The sequence below is a fragment of the Phodopus roborovskii genome, unplaced genomic scaffold, assembly GCF_943737965.1.
Source record: "Phodopus roborovskii unplaced genomic scaffold, PHOROB, whole genome shotgun sequence".
NCBI lineage: Eukaryota > Metazoa > Chordata > Mammalia > Rodentia > Cricetidae > Phodopus > Phodopus roborovskii.
In genome coordinates, this window is record NW_026126599.1 from 6,358,741 (window position 1) to 6,378,300 (window position 19,560).

The 19,560-nt window shown below is 40.6% G+C and overlaps 1 protein-coding gene across 1 annotated transcript in view; it reads right to left on the reverse strand.

Annotated features, from left to right (window-relative positions):
• The window catches only part of Baiap2l1 (BAR/IMD domain containing adaptor protein 2 like 1), a 79,515-nt gene that overhangs the window by 37,836 nt on the left and 22,119 nt on the right, over nucleotides 1-19,560 (reverse strand). The window contains exons 2-3 of the mRNA XM_051205157.1: nucleotides 9,685-9,760; nucleotides 3,472-3,558 (exon numbers count right to left, since the gene is read on the reverse strand). Coding sequence (XP_051061114.1) covers nucleotides 3,472-3,558; nucleotides 9,685-9,760 — 163 coding nt within the window. The remainder of the gene's footprint in view (nucleotides 1-3,471; nucleotides 3,559-9,684; nucleotides 9,761-19,560) is intronic.

Below are 19,560 nucleotides of genomic sequence, written 5' to 3' on the forward strand. Positions count from 1 at the left end.
TGCCAGAGATACCTGATGTCAGGGCTGTCTCCTAACAACTGTGCCCTCTCCTATGCAGTCCTTGACCAGCCACACCAAGGAATCTTTTCTGGCAGCTGGACATGGATGAGTGTGATCTAACTTGGGTTATGGAATATTGAGGGATGTGTGCTGGAGCTTCAGGGCAAGGTTTCCTCCTTTATAAAAGGACACACCTGAGAAGACATTTTACTTCCTGTATTTGCAGACAATGAGAAGGCAAATGTGATAATCAGACTGGTAGCCATCTTGGTGCCATAAGGAAATGGGTATGAAGGTAAGAAAAAGAGATGGAATCTGAGTCCTTGATGATGATTAACTAAGCAGGAACTTATTGCTCCTGGCCATACATGGAATAATAAACATGCCTATTGCTTAAATCACCATAAGATGGATATTTTGTTATGTTTGAGCAAAAGCATACTAAATTCACATAGCAACAGATAAACTGATGCCAAGTGGGACTGCCTAAATGGAACCACCTATAGTTAAAAATCCACTCCATCTTTACCAACAAAGTTAATTCAAAAGACACACTGAATGAAAAACTTGAAATGATTCATGTTCTTACTGAAGTCTTCATGCTGGGATGGAACTCAGGGCTGTGTGCTAGACAAGTACTGTACCCCTTAGCTGTATTCCAGTTCTTCATTTAAAGTGTGTGTGTGTGTAGACCATAGGAGGTCAAAGAACAACCTCAGGAGTCAGTTCTCTCCTCCCACAGTATGGGACCTCTGGAATTGAACTCAGGTTGTCAGTCAGCAGCAAGCACCTTTAGTGCTAAGCCATCTTGCCAGCCCCAGCCCTTCTTCCTTTTTTTTGGATACAGAGCCCAGGTTCACCTTGTGATCTTTTTGCCTTAGATTTCAAGGTGGTGGGATTATAAGCATGTGTCACCATGCCTGGCTTCTCCTTAGTCTTTGTGCTGCTTAGTTTTATGTCACCCTGACACAGGCTAGTTATCTGGAAAGAAGGAACTTCAATTAAGAAAATGCCCCTACTAGGTTAGCCTGTGGGCAAGACTGTGGTACGTTTGCTCATTGATGACTAATGTGGGAAGGCTAAGCTCACTGCAGGTGGTGCCATCCCTGGACTGGTGGTCTTTGGTGGTATAAGAAATTAAACAGAGCAAGGCAATAAACAACTCTGTATCAACTTCTGTCTCTAGGTTCCTGCCTTGTTTGAGTTTCCACCCTAACTGCTTTTAATGATAGACTATATAAATATGGAAGTGTAAAAAAATATATTCTTTCCTTCCCAAGCTGCTTTTGGTCAGGATGCTTTATCATAGCAACAGAAACTAAACTATGACAATCCTAAAGGGTATGAATACTCATAAGGTTATGAGTACCAGTACCCAAAAGGCTATAACCACACAAATATTGGTAGGAAAACAAAGGAAACAATCTACTTTTGGTTATTTACTTTCTTCTGTGTGTTGGGGGGTATACAAGTTCCTGTGAACATGTGCGCATATCTGTGGGGATCAGAAGTTGATAGCATGTGTCTTTATGACTAGCTTTTCCACTTAATCTTTTTGACAGGGTCTCTCACCGAATCTGGAGTTCACCTATTTGGGGAGACTGTCTGACCACCTCTGCCTGTCTCTGCCTCCCTAGTGATGAGATTGTAGGTTGTGCTGCCACACTCTGCTTCTACATGAGGACTAGGGATCTGAAATCAGGTCCTCAGGCTTGTGTGCCAAATACTTTATCTAGCCCTTCTTTTTCCTTCTTCCTCTCCTACTTTTTGAAAACATGTGAATTTTCTGCTACTCTTCCATAGTGGGATTTTAAATGGATATAGTATGGTATTTTAAACTATATCAAAAGAAAAACTATGCAAGTCAAAAGTAGTTATTATTGGGTTCCCCCAAAGCAAAGCTTACCGAGGTGAACTTTTTATCTAGGGAAAAAGCCATAAATTGGTAAAAACTAGTAACTCTGAGTCAGTGGACATAAGTAAATGGTCAGCTTGAAACAAAATAAATCTTAGAAGGAACTTTACTTGCATTTGGTATAAGGAACCTCCACAACATACTTTCCCCACTGAAACTGGAGTTTCAAGTGGTGTTTATAACAACACTGTTACTGTGGAAATAGTTGATTCAGTGTTATGAACTTGCAGCTGAATAAAGTAAGGTGTGGAACAGAAGTCTTATTTAAACAGTGGCAAGGCCCATAAAACATTAAAATGGCAAGCTGAATGGTGGTGAGTCAGAGCACCATATGTTTTAATGTGAGGGCCATACTTTTATTTTCCCCTGATGCCTGGCACAATGGGATGCTTCTTTTAATTTAAGCTTATTTTTGGAACCCTATTATATCTCAGCTGCTTATGGAACCCCAAATATCTAAAATATTGCTATCTGCTATATACAACAGGCTGCATGTCATTAAACTGATGGTGCTTTGGAGTTGCTACCGATCATCATGACACTGGGAAGTCACAACACACATGGCACAGGAGCTGGAGGTTCAAAACATTCTATTAAACATAACAGTGTTGCTACTCATCATATAACATCACTGCAAATGGACACTGAGCCTTTTGTTTACTGCTTCATCAACTTTTTAGGCATAAAGCAGCCAGAGAACATGAACCCAGCGTGTTCCACATCCTGCCACCAGCATCAAGCCTCTAGCTTGTTCCAGCCTTTGAATGGGGTCAGTGAGTTTCTCAGGCAAGTTTTAAAAGCCTCAAGACTACTGGACACTGAGTAGAGATGGACAACATGTCATTCTTATTTACACACACACACATCCTTAAAGCAGAATTCTTACCATCCATACAATAAAACATAGTCCATACATTTTAAGGATGAGAGTGGCATGTGGGTCTATTGGGAGATGACTGCAGTGCAGTGGCCTAGCTCTGTAAATAGAAGCCCAGCTTCCTTCGCTGTGGTGGGGGCTGCCCAGGGTGTGGCTACCCTCCTTGCCTGCACAGGGGATCCATTCATACCAGAAAAACCGGAAAAATCATAACCAAGTGGGAGCCAAGAGTACAGCATAAAGGAGTCAAGGAGTCATTTTCCACAAGAAAGGAGTCAAGGAGTCATTTTCCACAAGATGAGTCACCAGAAGCACTTGGCCTGGTCAGAGGCCTGTCTCACCCACCTTGGTTCAAAATGTAGGTCACAGTTCTTCAAGTTGGAACTTCAGGGATCTGAGGTGACAGACCAGAACCCAGGCAGCAAAGCCAGGAGCATCAGGAGCAGAGTTACTAAGAGGCCTAGGAAGGGGCTTCTACTCCATCCCTAGGCCCCTCTAGGCTTGGGTTGCCCTACAAAAAACCCTCCATTTTCATGAGCCGGGGTAAACTCAAACTACAGTGCCCAACCAGTTCCCTTTTGTGTTCTTGATCTGAGCATCTGAGCCATCTGACAAACTCCTAGGACAGCAGGCTAGGTTTTTATTAAAAAAAAAAAAAAAAAAAGGTTGTTCAACTCACCTAGCTCTGTTGACACAGGAGACCCAGTGGCAATCTCTCCAATCTTGGCCACTCCATCGTAGTAGGCTTTTCCTGCCAGGATCATAGCTAGACAAGAATGTGATACACAAAATCATAACTTAGACAAGGACAGGAGGAAGTAACACAGGTTCAGCATCTTAGTGTGCCTCTGGCTACAAGAAGTTCTAGACCAGACTGTTTCTGCAAGTGAAGTTCACAAGGCCTTCACTGCCTGCTCCTGATCCAGTTCCAGAACATCAAATGGATACTGAGAACAGTTACATTTTGGGATATATAGAGATCAGTCATGTCATTACTCAATGAGCCTTCTGTTCAGTGGCCCAGGAACCTGTCTCATGAAAGCACATTTTATTGTTCTAGAAAAGAGCCATCTCTTGTGGTAAAGGCCTATAATCTCAGCTACTCAGAAGGCTGAGGCATGAGCAATTTTTAAAGCCTCCCTAGGCTTCAGAGTGAGTTCAAAGCCAGAATGGGGAACTTGGTGGGACTCTATCTCAAAATAAAAATAAATGGATTGAAGATATGAAGAGTTATTGGCTAGAATCCCTAGTGAGGGGCTGAGGGCATGGCTCAGTGCAGACTGCTTGCCTAGCATGCACTACACCCTGGGTTCAATCCCTAATATTATAAAAAGACAATCTGAGACATAACTAATAAACATATTTGCAACTAGGGTTTAAAAAAAACTATGACATTTGAAAAACATTAGCATTGTAAAAATTACAGACTTATCTAAAAAAAAAAAAAAAAAAACAACCATATGTTCTCCTTCCAGCAGAAACAAGCAAAGGTTTTATTGCAACAGAAGCTAGGTTCTCATCATCTTAAAAATATTTCTCTAATTAAAAACATAAATAATATTTTTTAAATGGAGAGACGACTTGGCAGTTAAGAGTGAATACTACTCTTGTAGAAAACCCCTGCTCAGTTCCCAGCACCCATGCTGGGAGGCTCACAACCACCTATAACTCAAGCTATAGGGATCCAATGTTTCTAGCCTCTGTGGGGACATGGGTGCACATGCACGTGCACACACACATACACACAATTTAAAATAATTAAATTTAGCTGAGTGGTGATGGCCCATGCCTTTAATCCCAGCACTTGGGAGGCAGAGGGCAGGTGGATCTCTGTGAGTTCGAGGCCAGCCTGGTCAATAAGAGGTAGTTCCAGGACAGTTAAGGCTACACTGAAGAAACCCTATCTTGAAAACCCAAATAATAATAATAATAATAATTTAAAAATTTAAACTGTTTTCTCTTTCAAATTGATAAAGTATGTACCCTTGTGGAGATGAAGAATGCCCATTTTGTAAAGTCCTCTAATAAAGGCAGCATGGGACAGACAAATGACAGCCTGCTTCTTTTGCTCTACAGGCAGTTCAGATTGAGAATGGTGTATGACAGGCAAACAACATTTCAACAAGATCCAGCCAAAGCCAGTGTGATTTGAGGAAAAATCTCCACCCTTCCCCTAAACTCAGAGATTGCCTTCATATACAGAAATGAGTTTTTCCTGGAGCTCCAGAGAGCATGGAAATTTGGAACTACAGGGGCCTCTGGCCCATTCTCTTTACCCACAGAACAGTAAGTGCTTTACCACTGAGATACAGCCCCAGTCCTCTTATGGTATTTTTTGTTTTGAGACAGAGTCTCAGCTAAGTTAACTAGGCTACCTTTGATCATGTAATCCTCCTGGCTTTAGCCTCCCAAGTAGCTGGAATTACAACCCTATGCCACCAGGCTAGGCTAAAAAGTAGGTTGTCATTTATTTATTGTGTGTGTGAATATACACTCATGAATGCATGTTTGGAAGATAGAAGACAATCTTGGGTGCCACCCTTAGTAACATGGTCCACACCTCTTTTGAGACAGGGTCTTTCATTTGGCCCAGAGCTAACCAATTAGGCTTGACTGGCTGAGCAACAAGTCCCAGTCATCTGCAGGTCTTTCTGCTTCCTCAGTGTTAGAATTATAAGCCTGTGCACCATAACTGATATTTTTATAGAGGCAGTGAAAACTAAACTCAGGTTCTCATACTTGAGACAAGAACTTTACTGGCTAAGCCATCTTACCAGTCTCTGGTTTTAGTTTCTTTAAGATTAAAAAAATAATTATGCGTATGTGTATGTCTGTGTGTGAGCATGTCACGTATATTCGGCTACCCAAAGAGGCCAGAAGACACTAGATCCTCTGGAGCTGCAGCTATATGCAATTGTGAGCTGGCTGATAGTGATGGGAACAGAACTCAGGTCCTCTGCAAGACCAGCCTCACCTCCCAAGTGCTGGGTTTAAAGGCATGCACCGCCACTGCCTGGCTGACCAGCAAGTGCTCTTAATTGCTGAGCTGTGTCTCCAGCCCCTATTTGTACTTTTAATTCTCACATGCTAAGGAAGCACTTTATCACTAAAGTACATCATCAGACCTAAAATGTGGCCTTTTATGGGGAAGTATTAAAGGAGATCAGATCATCATGTATAGGTTTAGCTGAAGGTATTACCAGCCAAATTCCTGCCCCAAATTTTTTATATTTCAGCATTTACTATAGCTTTTAAAAATATAAATTAAGGCTTTTAGTGTATCTATATGTAAGTTTAAGAAGTGCAATGTTTTGCTATACTACTGTTTTATAGAACTGGAGAAGAACTTACAATGTAATCAACAGACAGCATTTATAGTTTTTTTTTTCCCCTTTCAGTCATTACTTAGCTAATCTACTGACAATGTCAAGACATGGGTGGGTAATGTTATCAGCTCCTTTTGCTAAAGGGAGTGGAGTGGAGACATTTCAGGCTGTCCCCAAGGGTGAGTCAGCCACAGTGTAGACAACTCCTGCTGAGGGACTTCACTTCCTCAGCTCTCAATCACAGTGCTTTAGCTGGAACCAAAGAAAAGGCAACCCCACCTAAAAACAAGTGTGCTGCCAGTGAAATGTCAAGTCAGCAGATGATGTTCAGTGAGAGCTTTAAGTTGTAAAGTACTGATAAACTGAAGAGCACATTAGTGGGAGAGTTGCATTCGGGATTACACAACAATTAAAATTTCTGGCTTACATCCACACATTAAATTGAGATTTTTTTTTTTTTCATTAACTGTTGACCTACATTTAAAACCATATAATCTTCTCAGTCTTTCAAAGTAACTTTGCTTTTATTTATTTTTGCCTTTTCACATTTAAAAAATATTTATTAGCTTTGCTTTTATAATAAAGCTAAATTAACTTAAAACCATGTAACTTATCCAGAACTAATAAAAAATAAAATAGTATTTTGATAACTTTGTCTCCCCCCCCCACCCATCTTTGTGAATTTCTGATTCTTACTATTAAAGAAAACCTATAAATTCTATTTTAGTGACTGCTGCTCTTGTGGTCCTTGGAACACACTATGTAGACCAAGACCAAGTTGGCTTTGAATTCAGAGATCCACCTGCCTTTGGCACCTGAGTGCTTGGATTAAAGGCATGTGCCATGCCTGGCTGATAATATTTTTCTTAAAATACAGTTTCATTTGGTTACTGTTTTACTAAAGCCTCCATGGATCTCCCACAAGTCCATAGTCCACAAGCTCATGATAGATTTTTATAGTATAGTAAGAGTTTCAATGAACTACACCCCTCCAGATTTCCTGTCTGGTCTTCTGGGACACTGGCCATGGAACTTGCTTTGGCCAGTATAGTACCAACAAGCATGGCTTATACAAAACCTAGTAAATGCTAGGTCTTTTAAGGCTAGTGCTGCTAAGTAAGGGCCCACTGTGGGTTTTCATGGAGAAAGGACACCCAAGACAGAGTATGTCAAGCCCTCAGTGGAGTGAGCCCTGAGACTCCAGAGAGCTACCTTGCCTTTACAGGGGAAATAGAAAGTGGTGTCTTAAACCACCAAGTCTGTGGGTAGCTGAAGTATTTTGTGCAACAGTAGGTGCCTAGTGTTACACTACAATGCATGGCTAAGCTGACTTTGTCCAGTCCTACTTCTCAGTTTAGTGTGATATCCAGGGTTCATTTTTTCTGCTTGAAGCAGTGTCTGTCGGCTGGTATTTCCTATCTGTTAGTTAGCTCAAGCTCTTGCAAGGTTTCCTGCCTGTTCCAGTCCACCAATCACTACTGCTCAGATCCCTGTTGACAGTGGTCTAGATTTCTCTCAGCCACTCACATGTCACTCCACCTTTATCATCTATTGACTGCACTTCTAGCTGACATCTGCATCTGTACTCTCTAAATGTCTCTAAAATTATCAGTGGCTTCAGCAAAACTATATCCAGATGGCCTGCAGAAGTTCTGGGAATACTTATCAAGTATAGAATCATCTCCAGAAGGTGATGAAGTGATAAGAGCTCTTTGGGGAGAAGTCTTGTTAATGGGAAGTGAAGCTATAAGCAGCTTACTTAGTCTATAACTCTGCCTAAGAAAGTAGTTCAGGCTACATAGTTAAAAAACAAAAAACAAACAAACAAACAAAAAACAAGATCTTGTGAGGACAGTGGGACTTTGTGGCCCAGTGATTGAGGGAGAGCCTCTTGCTCTCAGAGGAGGAAGGGTGCTTGTAGAAAGCAAAGACATCGTTAGGAAGCAAGATCACAGACCTGTTATATTTCCTGGTACTGAAAGCTACAGTGTACTTTTCCAGTGACTGCAACTACCATGTTCCTTGCCGACCACAGCTTAGGGCCTAACACTGTCTTGTTAGGCCACGTTTTAGGGTGGTTATCAATGTATTCTACCTTTTTGTTTGTTTGTTTGTTTGCTTTTCAAGACATGGCCTCTTTGTGTAACAGACTTGGCTGCCCTGGAACTCACTTTGTAGACCAGGCTGGCCTTGAACTCACAGAGATCTGCCTGCCTCTACTGGGACTAAAGGAGTGCACCACCACCACCCTGCATCAATTTATTCTAAAAGTATTCACTTGTAATAGGAGTGCAGGAGTAGCTGCTTATTAAGCTTCTCAGTGAAAACCTTTTCAAGATAGCTAACAGCCTGGGTCCTAAAATTACTTATTTATTTATATAATTGTTGGGGATTGAAATTAGGGCCTCATTCATGTTGGACAAGAACTTCTCCAGTTTGCACATGATCCTACAGGTGTACCCCAGCTAGCTGGTTGCTTACCTGAAATCTCCCCTTCTCTCCCTCTATCTCTTACCTTTCTTCCTTTCTTGCTCTCTGTCTCTGAGACAAGCTCTTGCTAAATTGCCCAGGCTAGCCCAGATCTTATAATCATCTCAATCCTCAAGTAGCTGAGATTATAGACATGCCACTGGGTCTGGCTTTAATTTCAGCTTCAATGAAGTACTTACTTTGAAATGATAATTTAAGGTAACTCTTAAGGAAAATGTTCTTTCATTGAGGTTTAAAATATTATTTTTCACCAGGTGGTGTTGGCACATGACTTTAGTCCTAGCACTTGGGAGGCAGAGACAGGCAGATCTCTGTGAGTTCAAGGCCAGCCTGATCTACAGAGGTAGTTCCAGGAAAGCTAGGGCTACACAGAGAAACTCTGTCTTGGGAAACAAGAAAAAATTATTTTTCATGTTACTATAAAAAATGATATATTAACAAGGCATATAGTGGCTCACAGTTGTAATCCTGGCACTTGCGAGGGTGGAGAGGGGGATTAAGTTCAAAGGCTGGCTAACCTGTGTTATAAAGTGAGAGTCTGTCTTAAAACAAAGAAGTAATCTATCAAAAGGCAAAAAAAATTTTCTATTCAGCTAAATGAATGACTGTCACATAGCAGGACACTTATGTTCAAATGTTGTTTTGTAGCCCTGGCTGGTCTTATATGTAGACCAGACTGGCCTAGAACTCACAGAGATCCATCTCCCTTTGCCTATGTGCTGATTGATTAGAGGTGTGTGCCACCACACCTGGCCATATTCAGATATTTTAAGTATAAATTATTAGTTCACAAAGACTTGGTTTAAAAAGTAGAAAAGTCATGGAAATTATATTAAAGCCTAATTTTGTATACCAGAAAGCACAATTTTAAAGTAAAAAATTATAATTCACAATTACTCAACTCACTTCAAAAACATTAGTACCATCTGCACTACCATTGCAAAAATCCTGTAGATAAATTATTTTAAAATCAATTTTAAAACATTTTAAAAATGTAAAGTATTTAAAGATGAATAAGATATTAACAGATTTCAAATGCACTTTACACTAATTTAGAAAAGAATCAAAAGACTTACCATTCACTGCTTTTTCATAATTTTTTCCTAAGTTTATCAAGTTTCGTAGGCCAGGATTGAATTGTTCCATAACATTCTGACAAACAAACACACAAAACAAATTAATAAACAAAAGAGGGAGGAATATCTAGATTCTATCACTATGAAGCCTAGAATTCCTACATAACATAATGTACAATTAAGTCTCAAATGCTTCTCTCCCCCCGCCCCCACCTCCCCTTTTCAGACAAGGTCTCAGGAATCCCAGGCTGTCCTGAACTTGCTACGGATCTGAAGACAATCTTAAACTTCTCTGTCCCTCCTGCTTTCAGCTCCTAAGTGCTAGAGTTACAGGTGTGTACCATCATGCCTGATTTACACAGTTTTGGGGATCAAACCTAGTGCTTCACATATGCTAACTGAGCCAAATCCTTAGCCTACACATAATGCAGATGGAAAAATATGAGTGCAATCGATTGATTCTCTGACCTGATGGAACAGGTAGCAAGGTGGATGTAAACCAGCAACTTCCAGTTGCCCAAGGACTGCTACAATCTGCTATAAATGAAGCAAGCAGCAGACATTCACATCTTTACCAAACCCCATGAGGGCTGTGAGCCTGGAGGCCAAAGAATTCTCTCTGGTACAAGTAGACTGTTCATGGCTATAACTCTAGCATTACAAAATAGTTTGCTTGAGTAGCCACCACAATTTAATTTATAATTAAAGGTAATGTTTTGCTTTCTTTCATTTTGCCTAAACCTGTACAGACAAGCCACTCCCAGGGTGCTGGCTTTATGACCAAGAATGCAATAATATATAATGATTATAGATATCTGCTCCATCTTGGATCAACAAGTTGCTCTATATTCATCATTCCAAATGGACCACTCAGGTCTCTCCACCCCTTCTCCTATGTGTATAGTATCTGTAGGTGACCAACTGATAAAAGATATAAATGAGCCAACACTCAATGAGTCAGATGCTTCACATTCTCCAGAGGAGAAAAAGCTCTGCATTAGTAACTAACTGAGACTAGAGGATGATAGTAATCGAATGGTGATAAAAATCACAATAGAAAGCCCACATCCCGTGCTTTCTCCATCCTTGCTAGTACTCCCAAGAATGCTTCCAATCACATGGTTACTCTCCCTTTTATTACTACCAATTTGACTATTCACTCATCTTCAATTTTAGACAGTAACTTATGGCTCCCTCTTATAGTTCAGGAGGACCTACCTATTATAATCCCCATCCTTCCAATGTAATTGACAACTTTCTGGTCAGTCATTTGTATTTATTGTGACTACAAATATTGGTTACTACAATTCTAGGAATGTACTAAAGACCACATATTACTAAGAAAGTAATGCCTTTTTGTTTTTCCTGGAATTAACAATTGGCTTACTCCTCTTCCTCCTTACTCCTCTTGCTTCTCCTTATCTACCTTAAGTACTTTCCCACACAGTGTCAGATCAAGCACAGGCCTACCAATTTTATTTCTCAAACATACAGAATCTCATTTTCCCCTTTTGAAGCCTCCTCCAAGGATTCTCTGTCCTCCCTCGGCCTTACCTGACTTCGACTTCCCCCAAGTCTGCCAGGCTGTTGTCCATGTGTGTTCCAATCTGGCTGCCTATATTACAGCTTTCATTCTCAGGGGTGGTGACACACACCTTTAATCCTAGCACTTGGGAGGCAGAGGCAGGCAGATCTCTTAATTCGAGGCAGCCTGGTCTACAGAGTGCGTTCCAGGACAGCCAGGGATACACAGAGAGACCCTGACCCTGTCTTGAAAACAAACAAACACTTTCAGTCTCACTGTCTACTTTCTTCCTTTTTTTGCTGGAGATTATTCTCCAAAACTGAATGTGTGAGAGGTGTATCTGTGCCCCACATGTCTGACACTACAATTTTAAATTATTTATTTATTTTGTGTGTGTGTGTGTGTGTGTGTGTGTGTGTGTGTGTGTGTGCGCGCGCGCGCGTGCACGCAGGAGACAGGGAGAGGAGGAATTGAAAATGCCAGAACACATATAGAGGTCAAAGGACCACCTGTGCTCATCAGTTCTCCTCTTCCGCCATGTGAGCTCTGGGGTCTAAACTTAGGTCATTAGACTTGGTGGTAAGTCCTTTTCCCTATCCCCTGAAACTACTTTTACCTTGACATTTGTTTGCTATTTTGTTGGTTAGTATATGATTTACTGACCTGTCTTCCTCAGAATGTTCAAGAGATTGCTGTTACTGTCTTTAGCTTCCACTTTTGCTGTTGAGAAGTCAATGGCCTTTCTGTTTGTTTGTTTGATTCCCCCACCCCTGATTCTTCTGGAGTGTTTGTGTGGATGCCAGAGGTAATAACAGGTGTCTTTCTCTATTGTTCCTCACCTTGAGTTTTGAGAAGGGTCTCTTATTGAACTTGGAGTTTGCCAATTCAGCTAGACTAGCTGACCAGCAAGATCTAAGGATACACCTGTCTGTGCCTTCTCAGCACTGGGATTACAGGTGTTTGCAGCTGTGCTAGGGTTTTATGTGGCTGCTGGAGATTCAAACTCAGGAACTTATGGTTATAAGCAAGCATTTACACACTGAGCTATATCTTGGCTTCAGATTTCCCTCTTCTTTAAAGATTTGTTTTAGTAGCCAGCTCTTTATCCTTATATTGTAAAATCAAATATTGGATGGTTTATTGTGGATATCTTTTCCATTTATTTTATGAGATGCTTGGTGGCTTCTAGCCATGTGGAAAATAGGTCTGTCAGATCTGGAAAATGCTTGTTTCTTTTCTTTCATTCCCCCCCCCCTTTTTTTTTTTTTTTTTTTTTTTTTTTGATACATAGAGCTAGTGCTCTATGTAGCACTAGCTGTTCTGGCACTGGATCTGTAAACCAGGCCATCCTGGAACTCACGGAGGTCCTGCCTCTGCCTCCCAAGTGCTGGGATTAAAGGCGTGCGCCACCATGCCTGGCCAGATGAAGGTTTTATGTATTTATATATTTATGGATTTATCTAACTTTACTTTTTTGTATTTATCTACATTTTGTATTTATCTACATTTATGTTCTACATCTGAAAAACCATTCTCAACTTTACATCCTAACTCTTTTATTATTTTTTAAGCTTTTGGGTTTTCTTTTCTTTTGAGAACAGGACTTGCTAAGTAGCCCTGGCTGGGCTCAAACTCATGATCCTTTTCCCTCAGACTTTTGAGTGCTGGGATTACAGGTGTGAGCCGTCATATTTGGTACAACCTTTTTTTTGTTTGTTTTCTTTTTAAAAATAATTTATTTTTGTGTGCATTGTGTTTTGCCTGCATACTTGTCTGTGTGAGGGTGTCAGAGGTTGGAGTGAGCTGACATGTGGGTGCTGGGAATTGAACCCTGGTCCTTTGGAAGAACAGTCAGTGTTCTTAACCATGGAGTTATTTCTTCAGCTCTTTGTTTTTTTGAGACAGGGTTTCTCTGTGTGACAACTCTGGCTGTACTGGAACTTGTTTTGTAGACCAGGCTGGACTTGAACTCACAGAGATCTGTCTGCCTCTGCCTTCCGAGTGTACCACCACTACCTGGATATACCTGGTACTTTGAAATATGTATGAATGAATGGTGATGTATAAAATACATATGTATATTTTTCTAAGAGTTCTTTAGTATCTAACTCTTCCTTTTTAAAATCACCATTCTAGTTTCAATTTATGATTCTGTGTCTTCTCTGAGTAACTGCAGAGTGTTGGTATTCTATTTCAGTTCCCCATGGCATCATCTCCTAATTTACATTTTTTTAAAAAAGCTAACTAAAGGCTTTTATCCAACTTCTGGTGTTATTATTTGTTTTGTTTATTTAGTTTTAGTCGGCGGTGGTGGCACATGCCTTCAGTCCCAGCACTTGGGAGGCAGAGGCAGGTGGATCTCTATGAGTTTGTTCCAGGATAGCTTCCAAAGCCACAGAGAAACCCTGTCTTGGGAGTGGGGGGTGGGGTGGGAGTTGGGGGGAGAGTTTATTTAGTTTTTAAAGCCTTTTTTTTTTTATGTGTATGAGTATTTTGGCTGCATGTATGTCTGTGTACCACATGTGTGTCTGGTGCCCAAAAAGACCAGAAGAATGTGTTGGACACCATGAACATCTGCTTGTGAGCTACCATGTGGGTACTGGGAACCAAACCCCAGTCCTCTAGAAGAGTAGCCAATGTTCTTAAGCACTAAGCCATTTTCCCAGCCGTTTGTTTGTTTATGTGTTGGAATCAAGGTCTCTCTATGTAGCTAAGACTGGCTTCAAACTCACAATCCTTCTGTCTCGGTACCAAAAGTACTGGGATTATAAGTGTGTTATACCATGCTTGGCTCCTGGTGATTTATTTATTTTATTTTAAAAGACAGGCTCTCACTATGTCACCCGTATGGCCTAAAACTCATTATATAGACCAGACTGCCTATGCCCCCAAATGGTAGGATTAAAGGCATGTAAAACCATGCTTGATCACTTCTGGTGATCTTTAAAGTCATATGGGGGGCTGGAGAGAGAGCTCAGTGGTTAAGAACACATATTACTCTTAAAGAGGATCCAATTCAGTTTTCAGTATCCACAGCAGGTAGGTAACAACTGCCACTAACTCCAGCCCCAGGGGATATGATGTTCTCTTTTGGCCTTGTGCACAGACACACACATACACACACTTCTTTTTTTAATAAGTCAGTTCATATTTACAAGTAAAGCCCTTCTTGCTGCTGCAAAGTTGAGGGTTGACTAGTGACGCCAATCACAGTGTCTAGTTGGCCTGGTCATGGATAGCACTCTGTTCCTACAGAGACATCCCTAATTCCCAGGCACCAGGTAGAAAGGAGAGCATCCACAAGATAGTTAGCCTTTCTACCAGTCATAAATGAGGGTTAAGAACCAGAGTATACCAAACCACTATCTGCCAAATTCCTCTGTGGAGTTTTACCTCTGGTGTTTTCAAGACCCAAGCTCCAACATGCCCTCAGATTAAATCTCTGGTCTGAAGGCAGAAGAGATCTGTTCTCAGAGTCAGCTGAGATAGGGACAGGAACCTGGGAGTTCAATCTTATATGCACACATACTTCTATACCAGCCCCGTGTGCCCTTGTCTCCACCCTTGGCCATTGGGGTCCTAGGGTGAATGGCTCACTTACCCCAATACTTCTCTATGGACCCTCTGAGTACCTGTAAGCCAGCCACCACTCCTCTGTTACTCAGATGATGATTTTTATCCTTGTTTCCTTCCTTCCTCACATGTCTTATATATCCCAGGCTAGCTTCAAATTCTTTATGTAGCCAAGGAAAACCTTGGACTTCTAATCCCACTTCCTTGACCTTCCAAGTGCTGGGATAAGAGGTGCATGTTAGCACTATGCCCAGTTTATATAGTGCTAGGGATAGAACCTTATGCTTCATGCATACTAGGCAAGCACTCTACCAACTAAGCTATATCTACAATCATACTACCCAAATTTTCTTTAGATATTTTTGTCAATAGATATCCCCTTTAGATCTCTCTCTGTACTATATATAAATTTACATGGTGTATGTGTGTGTGTGTGTGTGTGTGTGTGTGTGTGTGTGTGTGTTATTCAATATTGCTATCATAGGGAAAAGAAAAACAACAAGGGTGACTTGGCTTAGCCTAACATCTTGTATCACTGGAGCAGGCAGCTATCCTAGGTCTACAAGTAGCTAAGAAGCCCCCAAAGCCTCTGGCTGCCATTCTTTTCAAGATGAACCCTCAGTACCTAGTATTGTATATTTGTAGCTACACCTGCTATTGCTGTAGACTCTTCTTAACCCCACCTTGAAGCTTTTTCATTTTAAAATAAGTTAAGCCTCATAAGGAGTTATTAAAATATATTTGCAAATGTATGTTGGTGAAATGGCTCAGCAGGTAAAGGCACTTGCTGCGTAAGCCTGACAACTTGAGTTTGACTCTTAGAACTCATGGCAGAAGAAGATAAACAACTCCTGAAAGTTATTCTCTGACCTACATACATGGTATGTCATGGACATGCTTACATTCATGCATCATATACAAACACACTTATTTAAAAACCAAAACAATACATTTTTTCTAGACATGATTCCCCTTAGTCCCCAGATGATATTTCTATATCCACAGTACATTCTCAAACTCACTAAGTAGTTATTTGTACAACACTCTGAGCTATGATTTGCCAATTAAAGATATTTTATCTGTTAACCATGTGCTAGTTTTTTTTTTTTTTTTTTTAAATCAAGTTTGACACAAGTTAAAGCCACCTGAGAGGAAGGAACCTCAATTAAGAAAATGCTTCCATAAGATCAGGCTGCAGGCAAGCCTGTAGGGCAGTGAGTAGATCTCACCTTCCAATGTAGCAGCCCTTTCATATAGTTCCTCATGTTATGGTGACCCCCCCACCATAAAGTTATTTAATTGCTACTTCATAACTGTAATTGTGATGCAATTGTAAATATCTGATATACAAGATATCTGATATTTGACCCCAAGAGGTCATGTCCCACAGGCTGAGAACCACTGCTCTAGGGCATTTTTGGGGGGAATCCTTAATTAGTGACTGATGAGAGGGGGACCCAGCCCATTGTAGGTGATGCCACCCTAGGGCTGCTCATCCTAGGTTCTAGAAGAAAGCAGGCTGAACAAGCCATGAGGAGCAAACCAATGACCAATGCTCCTCCAGGGCCTTTGTGTTAGCTCCTGTCTCATCCCTAAGGTTCCTTTCTGGTTTGAGTTCCTGCCCTATCTTTCTTCCACGATGAACAATGGTAGGGAAGTATAAGCCAAATAAACTGTTTCCTCCTCAAGTTGCTTTGGTGATGATGTTTTATCACAGCAATAGTAACCCTAACTAGGACAAATTATGGGTACTTCTGTGTGTGTGGGGGGTGGGTGCATGTACATGAATGCAGGTGCCTGCAGAGACCAGAAGAGGAAGTCAGATGAGTGGCAATGGAGTTTCAGGCAGATGTAAGCCACTTAAGAGAGTGCTGGGAACTGAACTTGGATCCTTTGTAAGAGCAGAATGTGCTTTTAACTGATGAGCTAAGTCTCCAGCCCCAGATTTTGCCAATCTTTGTATCTCTCATTGTTTTCAGAGAGAGGACTATCTGCACAAAATTTTATCATGTATATAGATCTGCACAATTATCAACCCATTCACAATGCAGGATTGTCTATTCCTAGTCACCCCTCCCCACCCATGCTGACCAGCTCTAACTCTGATCCTGTGAAAATGTTATGTAAGTGGAATCATATACTACGGGATCTTTTGAGAATAGTTTATGCACCCAGCACATTGCCTTTACAGAGTATCCAACCTGGTAGGTGTATCAGTAGTCTATTCCTCTTTTCCATTTTTGGGATGCTAGCTGTATTTCATGGTATGGATATATCACACTTTGCTTATCAATTTATGTAGCAAAAAGCATTTGGGTTGTCTCCAGCTTGGGGCTATTCCATCTAAAGCTGATATGAATGATCACGAACAGGCCTGTGTATGAACATAAGTTTTTATAACTCTAGAATAAATAAATAGGAGCTCAACTGCTGTGTCGCAGGGGAGGTGATGGGAGATGTCATTCTGTATATGTTTCTCATACTGGTTAATAATAAAGCACTGTTGGCCAATAGGAAAGGAAGATAGGAGGGACTAGGAGACAAGGAGGAAATAGGAAGTAGTAAGGAGGAGACAAGATGGAGGGTCTGGAGAGAGCAGTATGCAGCAGCCGGCTCCCGGTAAGAAGACCACATGGAAATACATAGATTAACACAAATGGGTTAATACTTAAGACAGAGCTAGCCAATAAGAAACAAGTAACCGGGCCAACAGAATTATATCTAATACAGAGTCTCAGTGTGTTATTTGGGGCTGGCACGGCGGCAGGACAAGACCAGCGGTGGCGGGAGGAAAAAACTGTACTCGTTACAGGGAGGTGTATGTTTAACTTTATGAGATGATGCCAGGCCTGTAGGCAAAGCAGCTAAGACACTCTGCCATCCCATCATCAATCTAGAAGAACTCAATAATTCTTAAAATCTAATAATTTCATGGGGTTTGAAATGTAGCTTACTTGGTAGAGCATTTACCTAGTAAGCATAGAGCCCTGGGTTCCATCTCCAGCACTTCATAAACTGGGCAAGGTGGTGCAAAGTGTAATCCTATCATTTGGGAGATGGCAGCAGCAGATCAGAAGTTCAAGATCATCCTTTACCACACAAGGAGTTTGAAGCCAGCCTGAAATATGTGACTAGTTCAAAACAACAAAAACCTCATTAGAAAATGGTCGCTTTCTAATTGAAAATATTTTAAATACAATATATCTAAAATTCCTGTGATATTCTTATGAAGATGAGAGTATATGGTAAAAATAAGAGGAAGCCACTACATAGTTAATCTGTTCTATAACATACAAGAAGTCATATAAAGGCAACTAGATCTGTTCAAAGTACATTACTTACACAAAATAAGAGAAAAGCATAATTTTATTGTGTATGCCTGGGCATGTGTGTATATGTGCAAGTGCAGTGTGTGTGTGTGTGTGTGTGTGTGTGTGTGTGTGTGTGTGTGTCAGTGGTCAACCTTACATACTTTCCTCAAGAACTATCTCCTTGTTTCTTGAGACTAGGTCTCTCATTGGAACCCAGGGCTTGTCTACTAGGGTAGGGTAGCTGTCCAGCAAGCCCTAAGCATCCACTTAGTCTAACAATTGGTGAATATTGGTGTTACAGATTCACATAACCATGCCAGGTTTTTATGCCAGTGCTGGGGATCTAACTCAGGTCCTCATGCTTATGAACAAGCACTTTTCCAACTGAGCTATTTCCCATGGCCCCATAATTTGTTGAATTTTTTTTTTCTTTTAAGACAAGGTCTCTTCATGTAGCCTTGGCTGACCTCATACTCACTATGTAAACCAGGCTAGTTTTGAACTCTGCGAACTGTCTACCTCTGCTTCTCATGTACTAGGATTAAAGGTGCACATCACTACACTTGGCTCATAATTTGCTTTTTTAAAAATATAATTCTTAAAATACTTAATAACTTAACATTTTTATGATAGATATTGGACATCATAAATAAATCACTATCTACACACATAATCTAAGCTAAAAGGCTAAGAAATAAGTACCACTATCTAAACAATTCATAGATTTTAACAGTTAAGACCACACAACCAGCTTTGAAGAAAACAAGAGTTCTTAAACTGACAAAGTTCAACATGTGTAGTTTAGTTCTTTGTTATTTAGGGTTAGCTACAGAAATGTTGGCCCTTTTCACCATGGAAAATCCATTTTTATACTGGCTTTTGGCCATTAATCTAGTTATTTTAGCTGAAGTACAAGTTATTTTAAACTCAAGAACAAAAAAGCAACACTGCCTTTGTACTATGAAATCTGCAAAATTTTATAGTAGCAGCCAGGGCATTTGTATGTTGAATGGGCCCTGTGTTTTAGGAGGGCCAGAGGTCAAAAGCCAGGGTTGTGGCTAGATTTGCTAAGAGCTGTGACAAAGTCTGTAACTGGAAGGTCATTATTAAAAAGACCATCACCATTTCAAGTTTGGAGGGAAAAACAGAAAACATAAGACATCAGTATTTCAAGGTGAATAGAAAAGATACAAATTGGCCAAGAAACACTACTTTTGTTTTGTTTGTTTGTTTTTGTTTTTAAGCTATGTATTCACCATGTACTACTTGACAATTAGTATAATTTATTAAAACAGTTTCTACTAGAATATCTCTTTTCCATTTAGAAAGTATGGATACCTACAGTTACAAAATAAATTCTAGGCTAATCCACTGACAATATAATTCTGCTTGTGCCAAATCGGATGTGAAATGGGTTTGGTTCTATCCAAAACCACTCAGTAGCTCTGGAGAAAGAGTGGCTATTGG